The sequence below is a fragment of the Sciurus vulgaris genome, assembly GCF_902686455.1.
Source record: "Sciurus vulgaris genome assembly, chromosome: 3".
NCBI lineage: Eukaryota > Metazoa > Chordata > Mammalia > Rodentia > Sciuridae > Sciurus > Sciurus vulgaris.
In genome coordinates, this window is record NC_136463.1 from 65,092,499 (window position 1) to 65,119,953 (window position 27,455).

Below are 27,455 nucleotides of genomic sequence, written 5' to 3' on the forward strand. Positions count from 1 at the left end.
GCAGTTTCCAGAGACTTGCTGCCTTAAGATTCTTTCACAAGCCATTACCTCTAAAGAGAATTCCATTTCCCCAACTACATCATTTGATAAACTCTTAATTGTGCAAAACTTGGATGATCTGTCATCTTCCAGGAGCATTCCCTAGGGCTCCCAGGCTGACTTAGAAAATCCTTCTCTATGTTCTACATCATGCCGTACAAACCTCTACCACAGCACAACAGTTAGGGTTGGGGTGATCCACCTCCAAAATAGATTCCATGTTTATCCAGTTTTTTTCCTTTACTGCTGCCTTCTTAATCCACATCGCCATTCACTCTTGCCTGGACAAATTATTGTCTCGTAAGACAACTTCTTACATTCCTTTCTCTTTAGTCCATCATTGACACTGCAGTCATACTGATCTTTTTAAGAAGAAATATTAAATGTACACAAAAATATAGATAATATACGGGCATAATGAATAGAATGAACACCCATGCACCAACACCAAGAACTTCAAATACCTTTGAAATTCATAATGTCTACTCTCCAAAGGTAAACACTAACTATGTTGACTTTTGTGTTTAACATTCTTTTTGTTTTTTATTTTTCTCCCCCTGGTACTAGGGATCAAACCCAGGGGCACAGTACCAATGAGCCACATCCTCAGCCCTTTCCATTTTTTATTTTGAGACGGGTCTCACTAAGTTGCTGAAACTGACCTTGAACTTGAAATCCTTCTGCCTCAGCCTCCAGAGTCCCTGGAATTATAGGCATGTGTCACCATACCTGGCTTTCTTATTTGTTTGTTGTTTTTTGTTTTTGTTTTGTTTCAGTCCTGGAGATCCCTTATTTTACTTATTTTTAAAAAGTATTTGTCCTTTCTTGTACATATCTCTAAGCAACACATGATTCAACTTTGCTTGTTTTTGAATTCTGAAAAATGGTGACATACTATTTGCTTTGCAATTTTATTTTTGCACCGAACATTGTTTCTATACTTATCCATGTAGATTTCCATTTCTTTTTTTAAATATTTTTTAGTTGTCAATGGATCTTTATTTTACTTATTTATATGTGGTGCTGAGAATCAAACCCAATGCATCACACATGCCAGACAAGCGCTCTCCCACTGAGCTACAACCCCAGCCCAGAGATTTTCATTTCTTTGTAGTATTCCATTGTATGACTATATCACAATTCATGTAAATGCTTATTGATGAAATACTAACTTTTGTTTAAGTTCTATACAATCACCAGCAATACTAAAATAGTCTTGACAATGACTTCTAATATATGTAGGCAAGAATTTTTCTAGGGAAGCACTGTCCAATAGAACTTACTGTGATGATGAAAGTGTTCTATATCTATATTGTTCAATGTAGTAACCATACGTGGATATTGAGCACCTGGAATATGACTCCTCCAACCGAAAAACTTTATTTTTAAATCCTTATTTATTTATTTATTTATTTGAGGTACTGGGGATTGAACCCAGGGCCTTGTGCTTGTGAGGCAAACACTCTACCAACTGAGCTATATCCCCAGCCCTATTTATTTTGATACTAGGGGTTGAACCCAGAACCTTGCACATGCTAGGCATAATACCCTGAGCTATACCCCTAGCCTAAATTTTATTTATTATTATTATATTATTATTATTATTATTATTATTATTATTATTATTATTTTGGCACTGGAGATTGAACCCAGGGGTGCTTTATCACTGAGCTACATCCCTGTTCCTTTTTATTTTTTATTTTGGGTCAGGTCTTTGCTAAGATGCTAAGGGTCTCAACTAAGATGCTGAGACTGGCCTATGGCCTAGTGACTTGTGTCCTGATGTCATAACACGACACCTTACACCATGTGTTTGTGGTGATGCTGGCCTAAACAAACCTACTGCTCTGAGGGCCTATGAGAGTATAAATTATAAACAGTACATACAATTACAAACAGTACATAATGCTTGATAACAAATGACCTTCTTATCCAGGCATGGTGGCACAAGCCTGTAATCCCAGCTACTTAGAAGGCTGAGGCAGGAGGATCCCAAGTTCAAGGTCAGCCTCAGCAACTTAGCAAGACCCTTTCTCAAAATAAAAAAATGAAAAGAGCTGGGGATGCAACTCAGTGGTAGAGCACACCTGGGTTCATTCTGCAGTTCCCCCCCCCCACCAAAAAAAAAAAAAAAAAACCAGACCATGTTACTGGTTTATGTATTTATTGTATTATACAGTTTATATTTTATTTTGAGTCAGGATCTCACTAAGTTTCCCAGGCTGACCTTGTACTTGCAATCCTCCTGTCTCAGTCTTCCAAGTCACTGTGATTACAAGCTGTGCACTGCACCTGGCCTCAGAGAAGCCATTCATGCCACTTTTACCCCTGATCAGTCACTATCACATCATCCTGTTTTAATTTCTTTATACCACTATTTGAAATTATCTGCATGTATTTGTTTATTGTCTGTCTCACCCACTAGAATATAAGAACCAGGAGGATGGGGACCTTGTCTGTTTGATTTTCCTGTGTATTTTTGTGTCTAATACAGTGCCTGACACAGCAATTCTTTTTTCATTTTTTAATTTTTTTAGTTGTAAATAGACACAATATTTTTATTTTATTTATTTATTTTTATGTGGTGCTAAGGATTGAACCCAGTGCCTCACACATGCTAAGTAAACGCTCTACCCCTGAGCTATATCCCCAGCACCAAAGCAATTTTTGATGAAATTTTTTTGTATTGATCAAAAAACAATGATTAATTTTGTCCATTTCCCCCCACTAAATTAAAATTCCTTGAAGTCAGAGCCTAAAGTCTTATACATTTTTGTATTTCAAATGTCTAGGACAGTTACTGCCAAACAGTAGGTGTTCAATAAGCAGTTGAATAAATGAATGGGGGGAGGGCAGGGAGAGAGAGAAATTTCAGAGAAATATAATGCCAACCTATTGCCTTTATGGGCAATAGTGAAAACTTAAATCTTGTAGATTTAATCTACTTCACTTGCTCTTAGTTACTTGTTTCTAGTCAGCTCTAAAAATCGCCCATTTTAGAGGTGTAGATCACACCTCTGACATGTGGGTTATGATAGTAACAACTGATAAAGTTTGACTGCACATTCGCAGACCACCAATTGCTTCCTAGCTTCTAAACACCTTTCCCTACACCTCAGCCTCGAGTAGCCCCAATGGCTACCCTAGGGGAGGAGGATTTGAGAGTTGCTTCCCTGTCTCCATATGTGGCCACCTCTTGAATAAACTTTCTTTGCAAAAGATGCTGTTTCAGTGATTGGCATACTGCATGCTGGGCAAAACAGACCTGGTTCAGCGACAGTATCATTTGAAGATGGTTCTCTCCCATTTTTCTCTTTGGGAGATTTTGTGGATATGGTAATATCCCTAAGAATAAAGGATATATAATCTTCAAAGTGCTTCCAGATCTGACTATATCATCCTTTCAGCCTCTTTCCTCACCTCTTGTATACCTCCTCTCCCCCACCATTTACTCTATGCTCACGTCACACCAGGTTCTAAAGCATTTGGCATTTATGAAAAGGAGACAGTCTTCAAACCTTCACATAAAATTTTAAACTTCCACAATTCAGCTAGGCACAGTGGCATATGCTTGTAATCATAGCAACTAGAGAGGCTAAGGCAGGAGGACGGCAAGTTCAAGGCTACTTGGGCACTTAGCTAGACCCGATGTCAAAATAAAAAATAAAAAAAGGGCTGGGCATGTAGCTCAGTGGTAGAGTGTCCCTGAGTTCAACCTAGTACCAAACAAAACAAAACCAAAAAACCCTTCCACAATTCAAGACTATTTTTCTCACAATAATAAGCATAAATTTATTGATGGGAAAATACTATTTTTCTAGTTAAAATGGCTCCTCCATGTGGCAATAGCATAAATAGTTCCTAGTTCACCATTATCAATTTAGAAAGTATACAATTCCTGACAAATGTTAAATATTGTGAGGGTTTCACATTGCTTCAAATTATGGAGCTATAGTAAGGTTTTATGAGTGGTTTATAATGAACTATTTTAAATTCACACATTTCAAATACAGTTGGATCTCTGTATACATGGGTTCCATACCCACAGACACCACATCTGCAAATTGAACCAACTGTTGAGTGAAAATATTTTTAAAAATGCATCTGTACTGAACATGTACCAACTTTTCCCCTTGTCATTATTCCCTAAACAATGCAGTATAACTATTTACATGACATTTACATTGTTAGATATCCTGAGTAATCCAAGAGATAGGGTCTTGCTAAATTGCCCAGGCTGACCTCAGACATGTGATCCTCCTGCCTACGTCTCCCAAGCAGTCAGAATTACAGCCACCATACATGGTTCTATGCCATTTTGTATACGGGAATCAAGCATCCTTACGGGGTCCTGGAACCAATACCTTGCAGTTACCAAGAGATGACTGTACTCAAAAATCTCAATCAAACTTTCTCATTGTTCCCGAATCACACCCAAGTCCATTCATGCCTCTGCCTGTAGTGCTCTGTGAATTGCCTGCATCTAGAAAAACAGTGACTGACAGAAATGTCCAGAGGTAGAAATAATTGCCGGGGTAACAACATCATTCAAGATCAGTGGATAATGTTTCAACAAAACAAAACAGTAAAACCCCAGACATAATTTATAACTAATATCAAATATGTTGAAATATTTAAAATCTGAATCTGAAGGAAGCTCTTTGGCTGAGGGAGAAGCGAGGTGAGGGTTGGATTAACTCTGGAGTTTAGGAACAGCAGGAAAGGAAGAAGTTCTAAAGCTGCCAGTTCACCTGTATTCAGACAGATATGGCACATTCTGGAGGAAAATTGTAGTGAAAGGATATAAGTTCTTTGGGCCCAGGATCCTGCATTTCAAAGCCTTACCAGGTCAGTTCTGGCTGTCTTCGCTCACTCCAGGGATGAGGGTGAGGGAGCAGATGAGGGTGGAAGGAGAGAAGTAATTCTCCCAAATACCACCTATGTCACTCTACATCAGGGGTTAAAGAACTCAAATATCCACAGACAATAAATGTAAGTGAAGGAAGTAAGTTAGATATAAAAAAAAAATCATGTGGACCTCCTTTGATTTTTTTTTTTTTTTCCACTTTCAATGGGGAAATGACTATCATGGGGAAAAGACAATATTTTTCAGAGAAACCAGTGATCCAGACTTATATACAAAACTTCTCGATACTAAATATTGGCTTAAAAAATTTAAATCACCATGCAGGTCAAACAAAACATCTAGGGGCTGAATTTGGTCCACAAGTTTTTGGTCTGGTGAAGTATCAGGAGACTTTCTGACCAAAGCATCTCTCAAAGTTGAGACAACACTTAAATGTGAATGAGTTTCATAGAATTGCAAAATGTATTGAATTCTAGCCCAAACTTCCATTCAACTTAAGAAACTGATCTTTTCCACCAAAGTAGAAGTAGTTGACCTACACATATCAAAGATGAGTAGACAGCACAGGAAGGACCTCAGGATGGAAATTTTGCCTTGAGACCAGTGCTGTTTATTTCAACTAGGCGGAACCCTACAGAAACAATAGGCAGAAGACCTATGTGCAATGACAGATGGTGCTGCTTTGTAGGATTTTAAAAGATTTTCTTTTCTAATGATACACAGGTTTGATGCCAGAATTCTGTTCCTAGTTGCTTCATCCAGTGAGGTGTCACTAGGTCCTACAACATCTCTTCCAAATGGAGTTAGAGGGATAGGGCCTAAGAATTCTATCCTTGGGGAAATGTCTTCCTGGAAAACCAGTTCTATTCTGCACCTCCTCTTCATGCCCACATGGGGGCTGAGTGTGTGGGTGTGAGTTGCCAGGTGGAAAGCTGGTAGGAAGGGTGCCACCCTGGTAACAAGAGCAGAGCAGGAGATCTGGCAAAGAGATGATGATATCCATCTCTGGGCATGGGGTGGGGAAGTATAATCACTGGCATGAAAAGGGTGGCAGCAGTTGTAAAACTGGTCCCCTCCACCTTCCCCCATGATTCCATCTCCTCCTCTTTTCCTGAAATTGTTAGTAATTGTACCCTCTCTGACATACATTTAATTTCTCATCTGGACTGATTCCTTCCTCATATCAATAGATAAAAATTTTTCCTTTCTCCCAAAAGAGGTTCCCTAATATTTATTTCCCTCTCAACTTACTGCAAAGTGGCTTCTGTCCACCTGCCCTTCTATTGTCGTTGCCCTCTCTAGAGTTGTCTCTGATGCAGCTGTCATATCCAATTTTGCCTTTTCCACAACTTGTAGTTTCATTCACCATCTTCTCTTTGTTTCTCTGAGATTCCAGGATAAAACCCCCTACTCTACTTCAGTCTTGTGACTGCTTGTTCTTTTTCTTTATCTATGTTTAAATTTTACTGTTTCCAGAGCTCATGCTAGCCCCCTCCCCCATGGGGGATAGCAAAATTTATATCAAGCCCTGATTGAGCACAGCAAGCACAGCCAAGCTTGGACAGGATTTCTGCCCCTGCTCACCACACTCAGACTGGTGTTCTTGTGCCCTGAACACCCTGTGCAACTAACTGCTTGCTGCAGCCCAGAGTACTATCCTTGGTCCTTATCTCTTTCTTGCTCTGTCCTCTTTCCCTCTGCAACCTTGTTGACTTTCATGGTTCCATCTCTAACCAATGTGACTTATCTAATCTCTAGACATTTTTTCATGTGACAACTGGACTTCTCTTTCTGGGTTTCCCGTAGGCACTCCACATTTTCCATGGTTCAAACTGAATTTAGATCTGCAATTTACATACTCTCAAATATGCCTATTTTTCTATATTACCTCTCTTGGTAATGACACCACCTTCCTTAGTCTCATTCAACTGAAAACTTCAAGATCCTTTATGCCTCTTCCCTTTCCACAGTCTAAGGCTTTTGTTATCTTCCAAATGTAATGTTGGAATAGCTTTCTAACAAGTTTCCCCATTTCTAGAATTCCTCCCCTTTAAATCGCCCTCTCCATTGCCAGCAGAATTTTTACACAGATCTGAGCATATTGCTTCTTTGTTTAAAAAATCTATATTGGCTTCTAATTAAACATATGATAAAGTCCAGATGCTCAGGTGTGGCATATAAAACCCTCCATATTCTGACCCAAACCTACTTTTCCAGTCCTACACCTTGCCTCTGATCTCAACATGTTCCTTGCTCTTAACCACATCAGACTGTGATGCACAGTGACTTGAACATGATTTTACCATGTGCTTTAATGTCTCTGTACCTTTGTAGGTGTCTTGTATTCCCTTCTCCAGTCTTTGCCTTGTAAAATTCTATCCACTCTTCAAGATTATGCTCACTTGTAACCTCGTGTGTGTGTGTGTGTGTGTGTGTGTGTGTGTGTGTGTGTGTGTGTGTGTTCCTAGGGATGGAACCCAGGACTTCATCCATTCTAGGCATGCAGTTTATCACTGATCTACACCCCTTTTCATCCAGGCACCCCAACTCTAATTAACAGTTCATCATTTCTCCTACAGTATAATTGGTATTCTAGTAGAGATTCTCTAAAAGTTGTTTTGCATCTTTTTCATACATTATTGATTTATTAAGGGCAAGATTAAGTTTTTCATTCATGTTCATATCATCAGTCACTTGTCCAGTGCCTGGTATATGGTAAATATTGAATAAAATTTTATGATTTTAATTGGACAGGAAGCTTAAACATCATTTTGTAAAAGAAGTAATGGTTTCTTTCAGCATGATTTTTAGCGTGTTTCTTTTCTTCAGATACTGGAAGAATCTCAGAACAGGATGGTTAATGGGGCCCCCTGGAGACAGTTGCTATGTTATATTGCCAAACTTCAGCTCTGTCCCTCTAGGGACATAAAGATTGTGATTTCTCAAATGACTGGTGCCTGAATGTAGATTTGTGCAGATACCAGAATTCCTTAGAACTAGTGATGATTTTCAATCTACGACCAAGATTATGGCTCCACAGATAATTCTCTTTGTTTTGAATAGCAGAGTTTCAATGTAAAGGCGAATATATGTGTACTTGTTTGATTGCCTGAGGGTCCCCCAAACCTTGGAAAGCTGCTGAGGTATCTTGAAAGCCTGGGGTGGGGACATTATTTACAGGTTTTGTAGAGCGCCTGGCAAAACAGTATTGATGTGTAAGACTAAACTCGTCATTCTCTTTAGTACATGCTGGGTTAAGTGGGAGCCACTCATGGACTCCGTGAAGCCCAGAATGTGTAGTTTCTTGAAATGAGCAGATGTATATTTGTAGAACCCGTGATAGTAGCTTCTGAGTGGGTGGGAAAAGGATTGGTTCCAACTTCCCTTCAAGTATAAGCACTTGGTTCTAACTAGAATCCAAGCAACAAGTTGTCATTGAAAATGCAGTGATTGGTCAGCAAAGGATGCTTAAGGAAAAGTCTTCGGCTGGATTTCTCGAGACGTGCCAGCCCCTCCTAAGCCCCGTGCCTAATTTTGGGCCCCTCGATTCCTTCCCACCGCCTCCAGCGCCGTTCTGGCTTCTCAAAAGGCTTAATGGGATCAATTCCTCGATGTTAGAATATTCAAGGTGTGGGCGCAGTGTGGAAGCCCCCAGTCTCCCTCCTCCGACTGGGACTGATCCCGGGAGGGCGCCCCTGGGGCCCGAAAACGAGACCTCAGATGGCCCGAGGCGTTGGCGCCACCAGGCCGGAGGGTGGGCAGCGCCGGCGACTGCGCTGCTGCAAGCGGGGGCCTCAGTAGCCTCCCGACCCGCCCTGGCGGGGGCGCCAACCACACCGCCCGCGTCAGCTAGGCCGCCCCCGTCGGCCCTCCCCCGGGCGGGGCCAGCCCCGAAGGCGCTGACTCAGCAACGCGAGGGGGGAGTTTTGTCCCTCCGCGGACCCCGTTTCTCTGGGCCTCCGCCGCCACCGAGCGGGTTTCCTTTTTCCGGCGCTCCGGGTACTAGAGCCAGGTTGGGCCACCTAGGCAGCTGTCCGCGGTGCAACCCCAGCGTTCACCTGAAGAACCCTGGAAACTAACGTTACCCCACTGGGCAGCGTGGGCACCATGAACAACGCGGGTGAGGCGCTGCTCTTCTCCGCCGAGTGCCCAGTGGAGCCCTGTCTGGGGTTCAGCTGGACCCGTGAGGCCCGGCGGCGCGGAGGGCCCGGGGGCTGGGACCAGGGGCGATGCGGGGGATGGAGCGCTCGGGTTGGCCCAGAGCGGCCTGGAGAGAGACAGCATCTTGGAGGAGGGCGCCGGTAAAGGGCTTGCAGGCTGCAGTGGTCACCTCAGGATGCACTTACAAAGTTAGACCCAGGACGTAGGAGCCTGGGATCAGTCCACTTCAGCCTCTTTTTGTGCTAAAATTTCCTTTGGTCTCCCAACAGGTCTGAATTCGGAGAAGGTAGCTGCTCTGATTCAGAAACTGAATTCTGACCCTCAGTTCGTACTCGCCCAGAATGTCGGGACCACCCACGACCTGCTGGACATCTGTCTGAAGAGGGCCACCGTACAGGGTGCTCAGCATGTGTTCCAGCACGTTGTGCCTCAGGAAGGCAAGCCAGTCACCAACCAGAAGAGCTCAGGTAAGGCCTTAAACTTCTTGCATACTTTACTTGACTTTTTTGACAGCGTCCCAATTTGGTGTCTTACTTAAGAATGGTTTTAGGAGAAGAGAGGTTTGCACTGAAAGAACATGTAAGTCCCTAAAGAATAGACACAGTTAAAGGTAGGCCTAACAACATTATCTGTGAGATTTGTTTTGGTGATCTGTGACTTATAAGTATATTTAGTTTGAGCACTAAAGTGACAAGTCCGTGGTCATCTGAGTGCAGTTCACTCTATTTTGTGTTGTTACCTGATTGCAGCTCCATGTCCTGCAGATTCCTCTGTGCTCTTGGTCACAAAACAGATCATGCAAAAATGTTCATGCCCACAATTGCCTTAAAAGTGTATATAAATATATAAGATAGAAAACACGTAGAAGTAGATTTTTAAATAAGTTCCTCAGAGTTAATGTGCTAATAGGGTCTGTTCTCACTTATAGGTGAGTTTGTAATACAAAAAAAATTTTTAGTTCTCTTCCTTGTTGGTTAAGAAATCTTTGTTCTAAGAGAGCACCACTCTCAGAAAAATAGCTCCAGTGAAATATTGGTTATCACGGGATCTAAGTAAGGAGAACATTCTCACAACAAATGGAGAAAATTCTTTTCTCTATTCAGAAAGCACATTTGTCTATCTATATTGACAGCACATCACTGCTTATCTAGAGCCAGTCAAAACTCATAAAATGCACATTTAACTAATATTGGTATTTTTATTGTATGTAAATTATACCTCAGTAACATTGATTTTTTAATTTTAAGGAGAAAAGTCATGATTTTACAATAATTAATGTTTTGCTGTGGTAGAAATATGTTGTAGGGATGTACGTGGTCAGGCTACAAATGCTCCAGTTAGTAATGTCACAGTAGTCTCACATAGTTTAGGTTGCAGTGACCTCCTAGCGAAAAGCCTGGAAATATAATCTGGAACAAGTCAACAGGTCAGGTCTTATACATTGTGTCACTTTTATTTGCAAATAGCACATGAGCTATGTACTTTGTTTTCATGTAATTTTCCCATTTAATAGTTCATCCAGATTCTCCTACTAGAAATATATATTGTATAGGTGAGAGTTATTACAGATAAACCTAAGGTAAAGATATACAAAGACATCCATGACTTTTGGAAACAATTTAAATTTCTTATTACAAAATTATTCTTGTTCAATATGGAAAATTTGCAAAATACTAACAGAGAAATTTTTTTTCTTATTTTCTCTCCACACACACACACACACACACACACACTCCCCCATATCTGTCAGGTCTTTATCCCGTGTACATTTTTAATATGAGTTGATATCTCACACATTTTTAGATAACCTACCTGCTTTTCTCATCCATATATTGTGAATATGGTTTCATATCTGTAAAAAAGTTGTAACCACATACAAGTCAAAATTTTTTCCCTCCAAATTTTCCTTTAGAAAACAGTGTTAGTTGGGCTTGGTGGCACGCAGCTATAATCTAGAGATTTAGGAGACTAAGGCAAGAGAATTGCAAGTTTTAAGCCAGTCCAGGCAATTTAGCAAGATCCTGTCCCAAAAAGGGGCTGGGATTATAGCTTAGTGGCAGAGTGCCTCTGGATTCAATCCCCGGTACCACACACACAAAAAGAAAATTACCCTATATTCAAGGTATTCAAGGCCTTTCAGAATGGTTATACTATTATCTTGAAGTATAATACAGTCTGGTGAAGACATTACTCTCATTCCTTGCCAGTTCAGGATGCTTAAAGAGATCATTTGATTGAATCAAGTTTGGGGGGTTTGCATGTGTGTGTGTACTGGGAATTGAACCTAGGTGTGCTCTACCACTGATCTACATCCTCATCCCTTTTTGTTTCTTATTTTGAGACCGGGTCTCACTAGGTTGCTTAAGGTTTCACTACATTGCTGAGGCTGACCTCAAACTTGCCATTCTCCTGCTTCAGCCTCCTATGTCACTGGGATTTTAGGCATATGCCACTGTACCTGGCTCTAGTGGTGTTTCTTTTATGTGATTTGTAATAGAGTCTTTATATATATATATATTTTTTTTTCCTTAATTGTAGAACACAGTACCTTTATTTTATTTATTTTAATGTGGTGCTGAGAATTGGACCCAGTGCCTCATACATGCTAGGCAAGTGCTGTACCTCTGAGCCACAACCCCAGCCCTGTAATAGATTCTTTATCTGAAATATGAGATTTTTTTTAAGCATTAAAGATATTAAACCTTTATACATATATTACTTATAATAATTGCTGTCTTTTGTTTTTAATATTTCTGCTCTTTGATTTAGTCTTAATTGTCCAAATGTTGTCTTGGGTGCAGTATTGGGAAATATAGTTGAAGCAATATTATCCATGAACACTCATCATAATTTCTAGTTTTGCTTTTTTGTTTCAGGGCGATGCTGGATCTTTTCTTGTCTGAATGTTATGAGACTTCCATTCATGAAAAAATTTAATATTGAAGAATTTGAGTTTAGTCAATCTTACCTATTTTTCTGGGACAAGGTATGGGACTGATCTTGGAAGATTCTTTTTGTTTTGTTATAAACCTAGGTAGGGACCGGCTCTTCATTTCTTCCTTTTCCAGTTATAGTCTACCCTTTTATTATAGGTTAAATACCAATTATTCTGATTTCCAAAGTAGGAGAAGTTGACTTTTATTGAAGGGAGAACTTTGTGTGTGTCTGTTTGTCTGTGTGTGTGTGGTTGGTTGGTGCCATATATCAAATCCAGGACCTCATACCTACTAGGCAAGTGCCCCCAGCCCCCGGAACTGCTTTTGGTTGGTAGGTGGCTACTTATTGCAATGAAATGATAAGTCTCCTGGCTCATCTTGCTACTTGCTGACATCTTTATTTAGGTTATTTGGTCTTTTTAGGACCTCATTCCCCTTCTTTGGAAAGTACTGAAAGACAGTAACATCATTCATTTTAAAGTCTTTAAATAGTGTATTATGTGTGTTCATCAGATGTTTTTTGAAGACTCTAAATTTCAGTTTTTGTTTTAATGTGAGAATGTATGCACATACACATAATATGTTAGAATAATTACATAAGAAGAGACTTCATATATTCCTACAAAGCCAGATACTGATATTTAATTACCAAGTTTAGTTTTTTGATTTTTTTCCCCTTATTTTTCTATTGGTACATTATAGTTTTACATAATGGGGAATTTGTTTTTACATGTTCATACATATGCAATATAGCAATAGATTTTGATGAATATTGTTCCCTAGTATTTCCCCTTTCCCTTCTGTTTCCTTCGCCCTTCCTGGGTCCCTTTCCTCTACTTTACTAATCTCCCTTCAGTTTTCATTAGACACTGCTCCTATCCCCCAATCTTTCTCTTCCTTTTTCCTCTCTAGCCCAACTTTAGTCTTAAATACCTGCTATGTTGGATCTGTGGTAGTTCCGTAATTCCTGTTTTCCATAATTCCTTTATTGATAATGCCAATAAAGTTATTGCTTATCTTTTTAAAATATTTTATTTATCGTCCCTTACTCTAGGTTGAACGCTGTTACTTCTTCTTGAATGCTTTTGTGGACACAGCCCAGAAAAAAGAGCCAGAGGATGGGAGGCTGGTGCAGTATTTGCTTATGAATCCTACAAATGATGGTGGGCAATGGGATATGCTTGTCAATATTGTTGGTAAGAGCCTTTCTGTAATGAAATTAAACTAAAATGCAGCCTGATTGAGCAAGACTCTATAGTTAGGAGTAGACTATTTCTTTGGTGGTTTTGTACAAAAGAATTGGTCTCCAAGAAAAGTATGTAGTTATCTCTAAGAACCTTTATTTCACATTCTCATCTATAAAGTGCCTTTCTTAAATGAGTGATAAGAAGATGGGAATGGTGGATCAGGAAAAAAAAGGTAATATTAAATAGAACTAACTTTGCATTAAAAAATCTTATCTTTTGTCCTTTGACATAATAGAAAAAAAAAAAAAAAAACACATTAGAACTGCAACTCTTTGAAAATGTCCTTACTTAAAACTACCTTTTGGAGAAGTCTCATTGAACTAAGTACTTTGCAAAGTATGATAAGAAAAAGAATTAATTCTAAGACAGACAGATGAAAATGCACATTGAAAATCTGCTTAATGATAGGAAGCATTAGATTTTCTGGATTAGAACAGCAAAATACATTTAAAATACATTTAAAAAAATGCTTTTTTTGAAAGCAATAGATTGTTTTACCAGAATGTCTAACATTAGAGTATACTTTTACCTTATTGAACACTAAAATTTGTTTATTTTTAGAAAAATATGGTGTTGTCCCTAAGAAATGCTTCCCTGAATCTCATACAACAGAGGCAAGCAGACGGATGAATGATATTCTGAATCACAAGGTAGGATATTTGGAGCAGGGTGGGATTTAGTTCATTGTACTTACCTTAAAACTTCTACCTTACACACACCTATAGTCTGAGTTACTTGGGAGGCTAGGGGAGATCATGGCAAGTGGAGACCAGACCATGCAATTTAGCAAGACCCTACCTCAAAGTAAGAAATTTTAAAAAGCCTAGACACGTAGCTCAGTAGTAGAGTACTTGACTAGCCTGGGTTCAGTCACTGCTACCATCAAAAACAAAAACAAAAAAAATAGCTGGACATGATGGCACATCTAATCCCACAACTTGGGAGAAATGAGACAGGAGGATGATAAGTTCAAGGCTAGCCTGGTCAACTAAGTGAGAACCTGTCTCAAAATTTTTTTAATTACTTCCACCAACTTCACCCCCTTTCAGCAGGAAGCAGTTTGAAGATATCATTGCCCATTTTTCCATAGAAATGGAATGTAGAAATTGACAGTGGGGAAATTTAACAGAGGTCCACTTTATGCTTTGAATACAACCCTTGCTGCTCCACCACTGCAACTTACTTTTTAAATGGACATGTTTCTTTCTCTTCCTTTCTCCCTGCTCCTCCTTAATCTGTCCCTCTCCCTAATCTCAGGGGAAACAGGATTACCTTCATTCCCTACCCTAGGCAGAGTTAAGTAATCCAGACTTTGGGAATGGTACCAGAAAATCTCAGAAATGACTGTCTCCCAAATTAACCAAGTACATTACAACTCCAACAGAGAACCTGTGTAATGTAGCCTTCAAGTCACCTCTTTAAAATCCCCCAGTTCCTGCTGATGGGCAGAATCACAGCTTATGGGACAGGAGTCTCCTGTGTTTCTCCTTTGCTAGCAAAACAATAAAGCTTTTTCCTTTTCCTCAAAAAAAAAAAAAATAAATAAATAAATAAATAAATATATTTTTTTTTTAAAGGGCTGTCTGTGTGGCTCAATAATTAAGCACTACCACTGGATTCAATCCCTTGTGCCAAAAGAAAAACCCTAACTTGTTTTTTAAATGGGTTCTGCTTATTTCAGTGTGCATAGTTTGTCAGGGTCTATCAAAAGCAATTTAGCTACATATTACCTTATAAAATAATTGAGATTTTTTTTTTTAAATCTTCCTTTTATTTCTGTTGATTTTAATATTTCCTTATGGATATTCAGGGGGAAAAGTCTCATGCTCAATATGTGCCATGAGCACACTGGGTGCTCTGCCTCTTGCTTGATTCTTATACAGATGGGCTGGGACAGCTTTATGCGCTAGTAAGACTAAAGAGAACTGTTTGTAAGACTTCCTTAAAGAATATGCTAAGTTCTTAGATTTCCCTAGACCATATCAATGTGATTTATCTGCCCACTGAAGATTTGATTTAGTCACAGAACTTTTTTTCTTTTAGTATGAGAATTAAACCCAGAGCCTCACACATATTAGGCAGTGCCCCACTACTGAGCTACATTCTCAAAACTTTTATCGTTTTATTTTGAGACGTGGTCTTGCCAAATTGCCCATGCTGGCCTCAAATTTATAATCCTTCTCCCTCAGTCTCCTACATAGCTGAGATTAAAGATACGTGCCACCACGCCCAGCCTGAACTGTTTTTTATTGCTTCAGTTATCTTTATGAATCATTTTTTCTTCACATAACCCATTTTCCCAAGGAAGATTGTAAATCCTATATGAACGCTGCTTTGCTAACCAGACATCTTTTTTGAGAATTGGGAATTGAGATAATCTAATGTCTCTGAGTCTAAAATTGGATCTGTCATCCCTGGGGAAAAAAAATTACATTTTAAAATAAATACATATATATTTCCCCGATACTAGAAGTAAGTTATTTTCTACCAAGAAAACAGGATTCTTATCCAAAGGCTAAGTGATCATTAGAAGGATAACTTTGCATTTCATTTTGAGTGGGAGCAAGATCCTCCTTAGCATGCTGTTAAATTTCAGACTCTTTATTTTGGGCATCTTTCAAAAATTTAAAGCAACAAAATTGAAAATTATATTGGAGATTGACATAGCCATGTCATAGTGATTTGACAGAGAAGGTGGTTTGAACAACTAATAAAATTCCAAATAAAAATATGTAAGAGTGACTTAGTGCCATAATCAGTTGTTTCCTGCTTTTTCTAAGGGTGAAAGGCATTATGGAATCATGTTTTTGCCAAGTCCACACAAAGAGTACTGTCAGTTATAGTGCAGAAACAGTTCCATCTACCAGTTTTGGGGAATAATCCATGTCTTATGCAAAGTATTTTTTGTTTGTGTTTTGTTTGTTTGTTTTTGTTGTGTGTTTAAAAGTGGACTCATTGGGGAAAAACATTTGCTTCTATAACTTTTGCTTTGGGTCTTGACCAAGTTATACTTCAAAATAGAACTATCATTGGTCATACATTACACTCATTTACAATTTGGGTAACTACTGGAGTGCTGAATAAGTTTCTTTCATAGATGAGAGAATTCTGTATTCGACTACGGAACCTGGTGCATAGTGGAGCAACTAAGGGAGAAATCTCAGCTACGCAGGACGTCATGATGGAGGAGGTAATAATATTTGGATTTTTGGAACCCTTAACTCAGAACATCTCTTAAACTGATTAGAAAGTGTAGTCATTACAATGAACATTTAATTGAATGGAAACTACTTATTTTACACTGAAAAAAATCTAAGGTTTAAACTTGATTTCATTTTAGTACAGCTCTGCATTCATTTTGTAAATATTGAATACCTTCTGTGAGTTTGGCACTGAGGAAACAAAGATGAGAAAGCTAGTTTCTGCTCTCAAAGAGCTCAATCTTTTGGGGGAAAAAACCACATGAATAATTATAATAAATCCTGTGCTATAAATAAATCCAATGCTAGATACGTGAAAAAGGATTTGGTGGTCACAGAAGAGGAGTGAATAATTCAGTGAGCTCAAGGTACATAGGGAGATTTTGAAAGAGTGGTAAGAATTTACTAGGTGAATAATAGGGAAGACCTTTGGGAATTTGTGTATACAGTGGCATGAGATGTGGGGAATCTTGGATAGATGCCAGAACTCTTGGTATTCTGTAGGAATAAAAATGAGGAACTCTTGATGGTTATATCCGTTAAAATAATGTATTTGAAAACATTTTGAAAAATTTAAAAAGCACTAAATATAATAAGGTGGTCATCATTTATGGTCAAAGAAGTAAAGAAATTGTATTACTTAATACTATCCATCTCCAGAATGAATATACACAAAACTGTGAAATTACTTTGAGAAAAGAACCTTTTTCAGCCTTTGAGCCCATTAGTAGACATTCTTTTAAGACTCTGAAGTTAAAATGGCTTAATATTTTTCACTTCAGTGGAAAATACTAATCCTTCACTGATGGTTTCCTTTAAATTTTAGGCAGTATATAGAAGAGCAGTTGAAAGCGTAGTCTCTGGAGTCATACTGTGTGAGTTCTAGTCTTCTCTTCACCTAAGAGCCATGTCTCCTGGGCCAAGTTCTTAAGCTCTCAGATCTCTCTTCATCTGTAACATGTTTAGCCCAGTGTTTGACACAATAGCTCTTCTTACATGTCTGTCAAGTGGATGAATATGAGGTTTCATTTACCAGAAGCATTTAAATTATCTCATGTTTGCCTTTCGTCTTAAATGTTCCTATTGAAGAAAGCAGGAGTCTAGTAAATACTAGTTCTTTTCCTTTCACTGCTTGGAATGGTATCTCTTGCAAAGGGCATATCTCCTACATAATGTGCCCTCATTTGTGCTGTAAGGTGATGGGAGTATAGTAGGGATGAATGTTCTGCAAACAGGAAAAGGGTCCCAGATAATACTTCTTACAGAACATAAGCATATTTGCTTTAATGACCTTTGGACTAATAATGTGTTTGAGATACATGTCCTAACCATAGGGCCAGTGGAAGAAGTCAAGTGACTGATAAGAATTAAGGTAAACATATTTTACATTTTTTTCTCTTACTACCAAGTCCTGAATATAGATGTTTTATAGGATTGTTTACTTAATGAGTCTCCCTAAACTGTTCATTACAGAATTCTGTGTGGTCGGTTTTTAAATTTTTACAATTCCCCAAATGACTCTTCTTTATTGAGCCTGACTCTCTGGTAATGAAGAGTCTAGCTTCATTTAAAGCCGCAAATTAGTACCTATGATTTGCTTAGCCTCATGGGCACGTCAAAATGATGACTAAATGATCAACCATGAAGCTCAGATTGCTTTGAATGGAATGTTTATGCTAAAGGCATTCTTTCTGAGAGAAGGGCAGATTGTCTGTGGAGGTGATAGACAAAGCAGATCTGTTTTAGAAAAGTAGTCACCTCTATTGTAGTGTTTTCTCAGTGTGTTCCTCTCCATCTCCAGATTCCTTTAGGATTATTAATGTATTCTATGCCAAAACTCTGTCTGTTAAATCATAAAACAGAGATCAAAAATATTATTTGTCAGTGCCATGAAGGGCCACTTTGATTTGCTTAGGAAATTGTATAGCAGTGGCTCTTAGCTCTTAAAAACAATATTTAGGCCTGGCAGTAGTGCGCATCTGTAATCCCAGTGACTTGGGAGGTTGAGGCATGAAGAATTTCAAGGCAAACCCTCAAAATTTAGCAAGATTATCTCAAAATAAAAAATTAGCTGTGTGTAATGCCACATGCCTATAATCCCACAGACTCAGAAGGCTGAGGCAGGATTACAAGTTTGAAGCCAACCTCAGCAATTTAGTGAGGCCCTTAGCAATTTAGCAAGACCATGTCTCAAAAATAAAAAGGGCTGGGGATGTGGCTCAGTGGTAAAGTGCCCCTGGTTTACATCCCTGGTACCTAAAAAATAAAAGATAAAAATATAAAAAAATGAAAAGGACTGGGAATATAGGTCAATGCTCAAGCAGCCCTGGGTTCAATTCCTAATATTGGAGTGGGGGGGACGTTTTTTAGGCCTGACTGGACTTGCCTTAGACCTACAAAATCAATTTCCCTAGAAAGGTTATATTATCCATGTTTTTATTTTTTATTTTAAAGACTTCTTTTATTTAAAAATGTATGTCATAAACATAAATACAGTGAAAAGTCATCTTTCCACCATGTTTTTCCTTCCAATTCCCACCCCAACCCAAAATTAGCTATATTAGCTTCTGTTACTAGTATTAGCTATTAGTTATCCTTCCAGAAATAATTTTTTTGCTAGATCAATACAAATATTATTTTTCTCCTTTTTTTTGCCCATGTGTTAGTGTATTTATATTGTTCTCAACCATGTTATTTTACTTAATATGTTTTGGAAATCTTTCCATATTGACATATAGAGAGTTTCCATATTTAAAACAAAATTTCTATTTTATTATCTCAGTGTACCATAATTTATTTAACTGGTCCCCTATTAGTGGACCCTGTATGTTTTCCAATTTTTTGTATTAAAAAATAGTGTAATAAATAATCTTATACTGACCTGAATTCGTCAATAAAAAGACATAGACTGGCAGATTGGATTAAAAAGAAAGATCCAACAATATATTGCCTGCAAGAGACTCACCTCATAGAAAAAGATACCCATAGACTAAAGGTGAAAGGATGGGGAAAAACATACCATGCACATGGACTCAGCAAAAAAGCTGGAGTATCCATCCTCATTTCCGATAATGTGGACTTCAAGCCAAAGTTAGTCAGAAGGGATAAAGAAGGTCATTTCATACTGCTTAAGGGAAGCATAAATCAGCAAGATATAACAATCATAAACATCTATGCCCCAAACAGTGGCTCATCCATGTATGTCAAACAAATCCTTCTCAATTTCAGAAACCAAATAGACCATAACACAATAATACTAGGTGATTTTAACACGCCTCTCTCACCACTGGACAGATCTTCCAGACAAAAATTGAACAAAGAAACCATAGATCTCAATAACACAATCAATAATTTAGACTTAACGGACATTTATAGAATATACCATCCAACCAAGAGCGCATACACTTTCTTCTCAGCAGCACATGGATCCTTCTCTAAAATAGACCATATATTATGCCACAAAGCTAATGTTAGCAAATACAAGAAGATAGAGACACTACCATGTGTTCTATCAGATCATAATGGATTGAAGTTAGAAATAAATGAAAGAGTAAAAAACAGAAACTACTCCAACACCTGGAGATTAAACAATATGCTATTATATGATGAATGGATAACAGAAGATATTAGGAAGGAAATTAAAAAATTCTTAGAGGTAAATGAGAACAAAGAAACATCATATCAAAATCTCTGGGACACTATGAAAGCAGTACTTAGAGGAAAATTTATTTCATGGAGCGCATTCAATAAAAGAAGTAAAACTCAACAAATAAATGACCTAACACTACAGCCCAAAGCCCTAGAAAAAGAAAAACAGACCAGCACCAAAAGTAGTAGAAGACAGGAAATAGTTAAACTCAGAGCTGAAATCAATGAAATTGAAACAAAAGAAACAATACAAAAATTTGCAAAATAAATAGTTGGTTCTTTGAAAAAGTAAACAAAATTGATAAACCTTTAGCCACACTAACAAAGACGAGAGAAAACCCAAATCACTAAAATTCGGAATGAACAAGGAAATATCACAACACACACGAGTGAAATACAACACATAATTAGAAGCTATTTTGAAGATCTATACTCCAACAAAATAGAAAATTTCGAAGACATCAACAGGTTTCTAGAGACATATGAATTGCCTAAACTGAACGAGGAGGACATACACAATTTAAATAGACCAATTTCAAGTACTGAAATAGAAGAAGTCATCAAAAGCCTACCAACAAAGAAAAGTCCAGGACCAGATGGGTTCTCAGCCGAGTTCTACAAAACCTTTAAAGAAGAGCTCATTCCAATACTTCTCAAAGTATTCCATAAAATAGAAGAGGAGGGAACCCTCCCAAACTCATTCTATGAAGCCAATATCACACTGATACCTAAACCAGACAGAGACATAGAGGAAAGAAAATTTCAGACCAATATCCTTAATGAACATCAACACAAAAATTCTCAGCGAAATTTTAGCAAATCGCATACAAAAACATATTAAAAAGATAGTGCACCATGATCAAGTGGGTTTCATCGTAGGGATGCAAGGTTGGTTCAACATCAGGAAATCAATAAATGTAATTCACCATATCAATAGACTTAAAGTCAAGAATCACATGATTATTTCAATAGATGCAGAAAAAGCATTTGATAAAATACAGCACCCCTTTATGCTCAAAACACTAGAAAAAATAGGGATAGTGGGATCATTTCTTAACATTGTAAAGTCCATTTATGCTAAGCCCATGGCTAATATCATTCTAAATGGTGAAAAACTGAAAGCATTCCCCCTAAAAACTGGAACAAGGCAGGGATGCCCTCTTTCACCACTTCTATTCAATATCGTCCTTGAATCTCTAGCCAGAGCAATTAGACAGACCAAAGAAATTAAAGGGATACGAATAGGAAAAGAAGAACTCAAACTATCCCTATTTGCTGATGACATGATTATATATTTAGAGGAACCAGGAAATTCCACCAGAAAACTTTTAGAACTCATAAGTGAATTCAGAAAAGTAGCGGGATATAAGATCAATGCACATAAATCTAATGCATTTTTATACATAAGTGATGAATCTTTGGAAAGAATAATTAGAAAAACTACCCCATTCACAATAGCCTCGAAAAAAATAAAATACTTGGGAATCAATCTCACAAAAGAGGTGAAAGACCTCTACAATGAGAACTACAGAACACTAAAGAAAGAAGATGGAAAGATCTCCCATCCCATGTTCTTGGATAGGAAGAATTAATATTGTCAAAATGGCCATACTACCTAAAGTGCTATACAGATTCAATGCAATTCCAATTAAAATCCCAATGATGTACCTTACAGAAATAGAGCAAGCAATTATGAAATTCATCTGGAAGAATAAGAAACCCAGAATAGCTAAAGCAATCCTTAGCAGGAAGAATGAAACAGGGGGTATTGCAATACCAGATCTTCAACTCTGCTACAAAGCAATAGTAACAAAAATGGCATGGTAATTGGTACCAAAATAGACAGGTAGATCAATGGTACAGAATAGAGGACACGGACACAAACCCAAATAAATACAATTTTCTCATACTAGACAAAGGTGCCAAAAATATGCAATGGAGAAAAGATAGCCTCTTCAACAAATAGTGCTGGGAAAATTGGATATCCATATGCAACAGAATGAAACTAAACCCATGTCCCTCACCATGCACGAAACTAAACTCAAAATGGATTAAGGACCTCGGAATCAGACCAGAGACCCAGCAAATTATAGAAGAAAAAGTAGGTCCAGATCTTCAACATGTCGGCTTAGGACCAGACTTCCTCAACAGGATTCCCATAGCACAAGAAATAAAAGCAAGAATCAATAACTGGGATAGATTCAAACTAAAAAGCTTTCTCTCAGCAAAGGAAACTATCAGCAATGTGAAGAAAGAGCCTACAGAGTGGGAGAAAATCTTTGCCAATCATACTTCAGATAGAGCACTAATCTCCAGAATCTATAAAGAACTCAAAAAACTTTACACCAAGAATACAAATAATCCAATCGACAAATAGGCTAAGGAAATGAATAAACACTTCACAGAAGAAGATCTACAAGCAATCAACAAACATGGAAAAATGTTCAACATCTCTAGTAATAAGAGAAATGCAAATCAAAACCACCCTAAGATTCCATCTCACCCCAATTAGAATGGTGATTATCAAGAATACAAGCAACAACAGGTGTTGGCGAGGATGTGGGGAGAAAGGTACACTCATACATTGCTGGTGGGGCTGCAAATTAGTGCAGCCACTCTGGAAAGTAGTGTGGAGATTCCTTAGAAAACTTGGAATGGAACCACCATTTGACCCAGCTATCCCACTCCTTGGCCTATACCCAAAGGACTTAAAATCAGCATACTACAGAGATACAGCCACATCAATGTTCATAGCTGCTCAATTCACAATAGCCAGATTGTGGAACCAACCTAGATGCCCTTCGATTGATGAATGGATAAAGAAACTGTGGTGTGTGCATATATATATATATATATATATATATGCACACACACTGGAATATTACTCAGCCATAAAGAATGGTAAAATTATGGCATTTGCAAGCAAATGGATGAAATTGGAGAATATCATGCTAAGTGAGATAAGCCAATCTCAAAAAAACCAAAGGACGAATGATATCGCTAATAAGTGGATGATGACACATATGGGGGGAGGGAGGGGTTAGTGTTAGGGTTAGAGTTAGGGTTAGAGAGGGGGGCAAGAATGGAGGAAGGAAGGACTGTATAGAGGGAAAAGGGGTGGGAGGGGTGGGGGGAAGGGAAAAAATAACAGAATGAATCAAACAACATTGCCCTATGTAAATTTATGATTACACAAATGGTATGCCTTTACGCCATGTACAAACAGAGAAACAACGTGTATCCCATTTGTTTACAATAAAAAAAATAATCTTATACACGTATAATTTTACATATATCCAAATATATCTACAGGTTACATTTCTAGAGGCAGAATTTTTTAATCAGAAAAAATATGCATTTGTAATTTTGATAATTACAAATTATCAAATGCCAAATTATCCTGGAGATTATACCAGTTCACATTCTCATCATCAATATCTTACACAACCTGTTTATCAAGGCAATGTGTATCAAGCAGGATTTTTGCCAATCTCATATGCAATGCTATCTCACTGTAGTTTCATTTTATATTTTTCTTATTTTGAGTGAGGCTAAGCATCATTTCTGTGAACTGTTTATGGAGCCTTTACTTGTTTTTCTTCTTTATTTTTACTAATTTCTTTTTTTGTTAGTGCTGGGATCAGACTCAAGGCCTTGCAAATGGCAAGTGCTCACCGCTAAGCTACACCCCCAGTCCCCAAAAGTAAATTACTAGGAAATTATCTGATAGCAATATGTACTATAAAGAGCATAAAATAGCGTGATTGGTAGGGTCGTTGGGAAAGACTTCTGAGGTCAAATCTGAACTGAAACATGAGTAATAGGAGCATACCAGGCAGGGGACAGCAAGTGCAAATGCCCTAAGATAGGAGAAAACTGGTAATTTTGAGGGACAGAAAAAAGGCAGTGTGCCTTGAGCTTGGAAAATGAGGTTGGAAGGGATTAGAACAGAACTTGTAGAGGAAATGGAAAGCAGCTTATGCTGTATAGGACCTATAGACCATGGTAAGGAGTCTGCATTTTATTCTAAATGAGGTAAGCTTTGTGGGGTTTTTGTTTTTGGTTTTGGTTTTTTTTTTTTTTTTTTTTTTTTTTTTTTTTTTGCTTTTTTATTTATTTATTTATTTTTTTGCTTTGTGGGTTTTTAAGCTAAGGAGTGACATGGTTTAATTTTTGCTTCAAGAACATTCACTCTGGATGTTTTGAGAATAAAATGGTGTAACAGCAGGATAGGAAGAGGGGAGACAGATAGGAAGTTAATTCTATTCACTTAGATGAGAGGTTATAGTAGTTTGAACAGGGTTGGTGAGAATGAGAATGGAGAGAAGTGAATACATTTTCAGTGTGTATTTTGGAAATGAAGCTGTCAAGACTTACTTATGAGTTGAATGTGGAGGACAAGGAAGGTGGAGTATCTGGGTGATGTGGTATAAGGGTGTCTTGAAGATGTGAAGGAATTCTGTTAGGCAGTTAGGGAAGTAGGCAACCAGTGTGTAGAAAGAATAACAAATGTGAAAGAAATAATACTGAGGAAGGAAGGTTTTGCAGGAGGTCAGGAACAGATAGGGTCTAAAGTAGTGCTTTCAGGTGCATGTGAATCACCTGGGGACCTTTTTAAAATGCAGATTGAGAGTAGATCTGGAGTGGTGGCAAAGTAGTGTGCATTTCTGGTTTTTTGATTCAAATACCACTCTAGAAGCACTCTCTGGATCATGATTGAACTATTAATTTTCCACATGAGCTCATTGTCTTTACCATCACAAAAAGGTATATACCTTCTAGGTGTACCTTTACTTGTCATTCTCTGCCAAAAATATGTTTAATCCCTCCAGAAAGAATCTGCTATTCTGCCTATATGGGCTCAGGTGGTTTTGATTTTGTTTTTAAACAGATCCTTGTCATTTTTTCATTCTCCACCAAGAAGCAGTAGAGAGCAGCCATTCCTTCTCCCCTCTTGGTTACATAGCAGTCATCAAGGTCCTCTCCTGTAGCTGGTTCATTACCATAGCATTGAATAGCCTTCAATATTTTGCTCTTTTCTGTGACCTCTGTAATGTCTTTGTGGGTACTCTGTGATCAATAGATCATTTTACCGTTGAGCCTAGTTCCTCCATCAGTTAAAAAATGTTGGAGTAAATGATTTAAGAGCTTTGTAGCTTTGCTTTTTAAATTAGGAAAACCTGGTATTTTTGTAGTGCATTAGACTTTTTTGCATACTCTCAATAATCCAATATTGCCAGTAAAAATGAAGATTCTAAGATTCTGCCACTTCTGTAGTGTTTCTAGCCATTGAAATCTTTTAGTCTTAACAGTTTTGCTCCCTTACAGGTAGTTTGGTTATTTCAGTAATAGTAGTAGTAGTAGTAGTAGATGATGGACACAGCACATTTATTTCATTTATTTATTTTTATGTGGTGCTGAGGTTCAAACCCAATACCTCATATATGCTAGGCAAGCACTCTACCACTGAGCTACACCCTATGCCCTTAGTTTGGTTATTTTTAAACTATCTTTTAACCTTTCCTCTATTCTTTCTCTATAACTGGCTTGAAACAAAAACAAAAAAACTCTTAAAGGATCTCACCCTTCTAAGTAGTCATGACTGACCTTCACCTATTGCATCCTTTTTCTTCTCACTTGACTGTCTTGTTTGTCTCCCAGATTTAACCATAAGTATGGGAATTGACTCAATCCCATATTGCAAATTTGTTTGTCTTTAAATTGGGATCTATACATTTCCCCCCCATGTTCCATGTCTTGTGCTTTGTGTCCTTTTTTCCCTCTTTCCCTATCCTGATTTTACTATTTATCATCTTCTGAAAAATCATTTAAAATAAATATCTCTGCTATGGGAAAATATTTTTATAGACCAATTTCAGTAGGACTCATTTATAAAATTAGACTTGACCCCATTTGTTAAGAAATAGTAAAAAATAAAGTAAAATAAAATTAGACTTGAGAGTTAAGACCTTTGTCTCTTATTTATACTCTGCCTTTTATAAGATGTATCTAAATAGAAACAGGAGTTGGACATTTCTGATACCAAGGGCAGCTTTTCTGATTAGTAGAAAGGGATTACATACACTTAGCCACATAGTAAGACTAGTTTAAATTTCCAATTAAATTAGCAGGAATATAAAATCTTAATAAGAAGCCCTATGGCCCTAAGAGGCAGGTGTAGATGCAGCCTGTCTCAGTGTGGCTTTCCTTTACCCCACAAGGGAGGGGTCTCAGTGAGTCAGAAAAATTAGAACTTTCTCCAGTAATCTGTATTTAAAGGAATAATTACAAACATTGACTCTTCAGTTTTCCTTTTTTTAAAAACCAAATTCCAAATCAGTAAGACCACATTTATAAATAATAGATTGGGGAGTTGGGGGAAAAACAAAATCAGTTCCCAGTTGTCACCATGCCATACATCTCTCTGCCTTCAGTGTTCTAGCATTTTGAAATGTCCACATTCCCTTACTTTGTTTTAATGCCTTTACTCTGTTTTAATGCCTTTTTATCAGGTTGGGTCTGACACCTTTGGTCTGAAATCTTAATTATTTTAAGTCATGCATTCAGTAAATATTCTTTACCACATGTAAAGACATTGTTCTAGGCATTGGAGATTCAATACTGAACAGAACATGAAAATCTCCACCTTTGTGTAATTTACTTTCTAGTAGAGAGAGACAAAATATATAAGAAGTATATTATGCCAGAAGGTAAGTGTTACAGAGAAAAATAAAGGAAAGAGCTGGATGCTGAGGTGTACACCTATAATCCCAGAACTCAGGAGGCTGTCAAGAGGATCACAAATTCAGGGCCAGACTCAGTAACTTAGCAAGGCCCTGACTCAAAAAAATTTTTTTTAAAAAGGGAGTGACTGAAGATATAACTCTGGTAAAGCATCACTTCACCACAAAATAAAATTAAAAAATAAAGGAGAGGGCTGGGGTTGTAGCTCAGTGGTAGGACACTTGCCTAGCATGTGTAAGGCACTGGGTTCAATTCTCAGCACTGCATATAAATAAAATAAAGGTCCATTGACAACTAAAAAAAAAATTAAAATAAAAAGAAATAAAAAATAAAGGAGAGAAAGATTAGAAGTACTAGCATGGAGAGTACATACTTTCAATTAAAGTCACAAATTGAAATACTTTCACTTATTAGTCCCAAATGGGCTAATTGTGGATTTTAATATATAATTATATTATGAAAATATTGTTGTACTATTATTTTATTCAATTTTCTATAATGACTTGTGTTCAATAGCCAGTATCTTTTATTTTGTCCTGAGTACCAAGTGCATTTTGTGAGAAGCAGGTGACATTCCTATGTTGCCCACTAGTGGGCAGACTTGGATATCTAA

General features: G+C 37.7%; 1 protein-coding gene across 3 annotated transcripts in view; it reads left to right on the forward strand.

Moving 5' to 3' along the window:
• LOC306656019 (bleomycin hydrolase) overlaps positions 1–27,455 on the forward strand; it is a 77,360-nt gene that overhangs the window by 24,229 nt on the left and 25,676 nt on the right. Inside the window, exons 1-6 of one of the 3 annotated variants that reach the window (XM_079130843.1) lie at positions 8,802–9,026; positions 9,337–9,534; positions 11,944–12,053; positions 13,058–13,199; positions 13,812–13,900; positions 16,348–16,440. In XM_079130843.1, coding sequence (XP_078986969.1) covers positions 9,014–9,026; positions 9,337–9,534; positions 11,944–12,053; positions 13,058–13,199; positions 13,812–13,900; positions 16,348–16,440 — 645 coding nt within the window. In that variant the 5' untranslated portion in view covers positions 8,802–9,013. Of the gene's footprint in view, positions 1–8,801; positions 9,027–9,336; positions 9,535–11,943; positions 12,054–13,057; positions 13,200–13,811; positions 13,901–16,347; positions 16,441–27,455 lie in introns of those variants that run through there. The other 2 variants (XM_079130842.1, XR_013762400.1) reach the window with 2 other exon arrangements.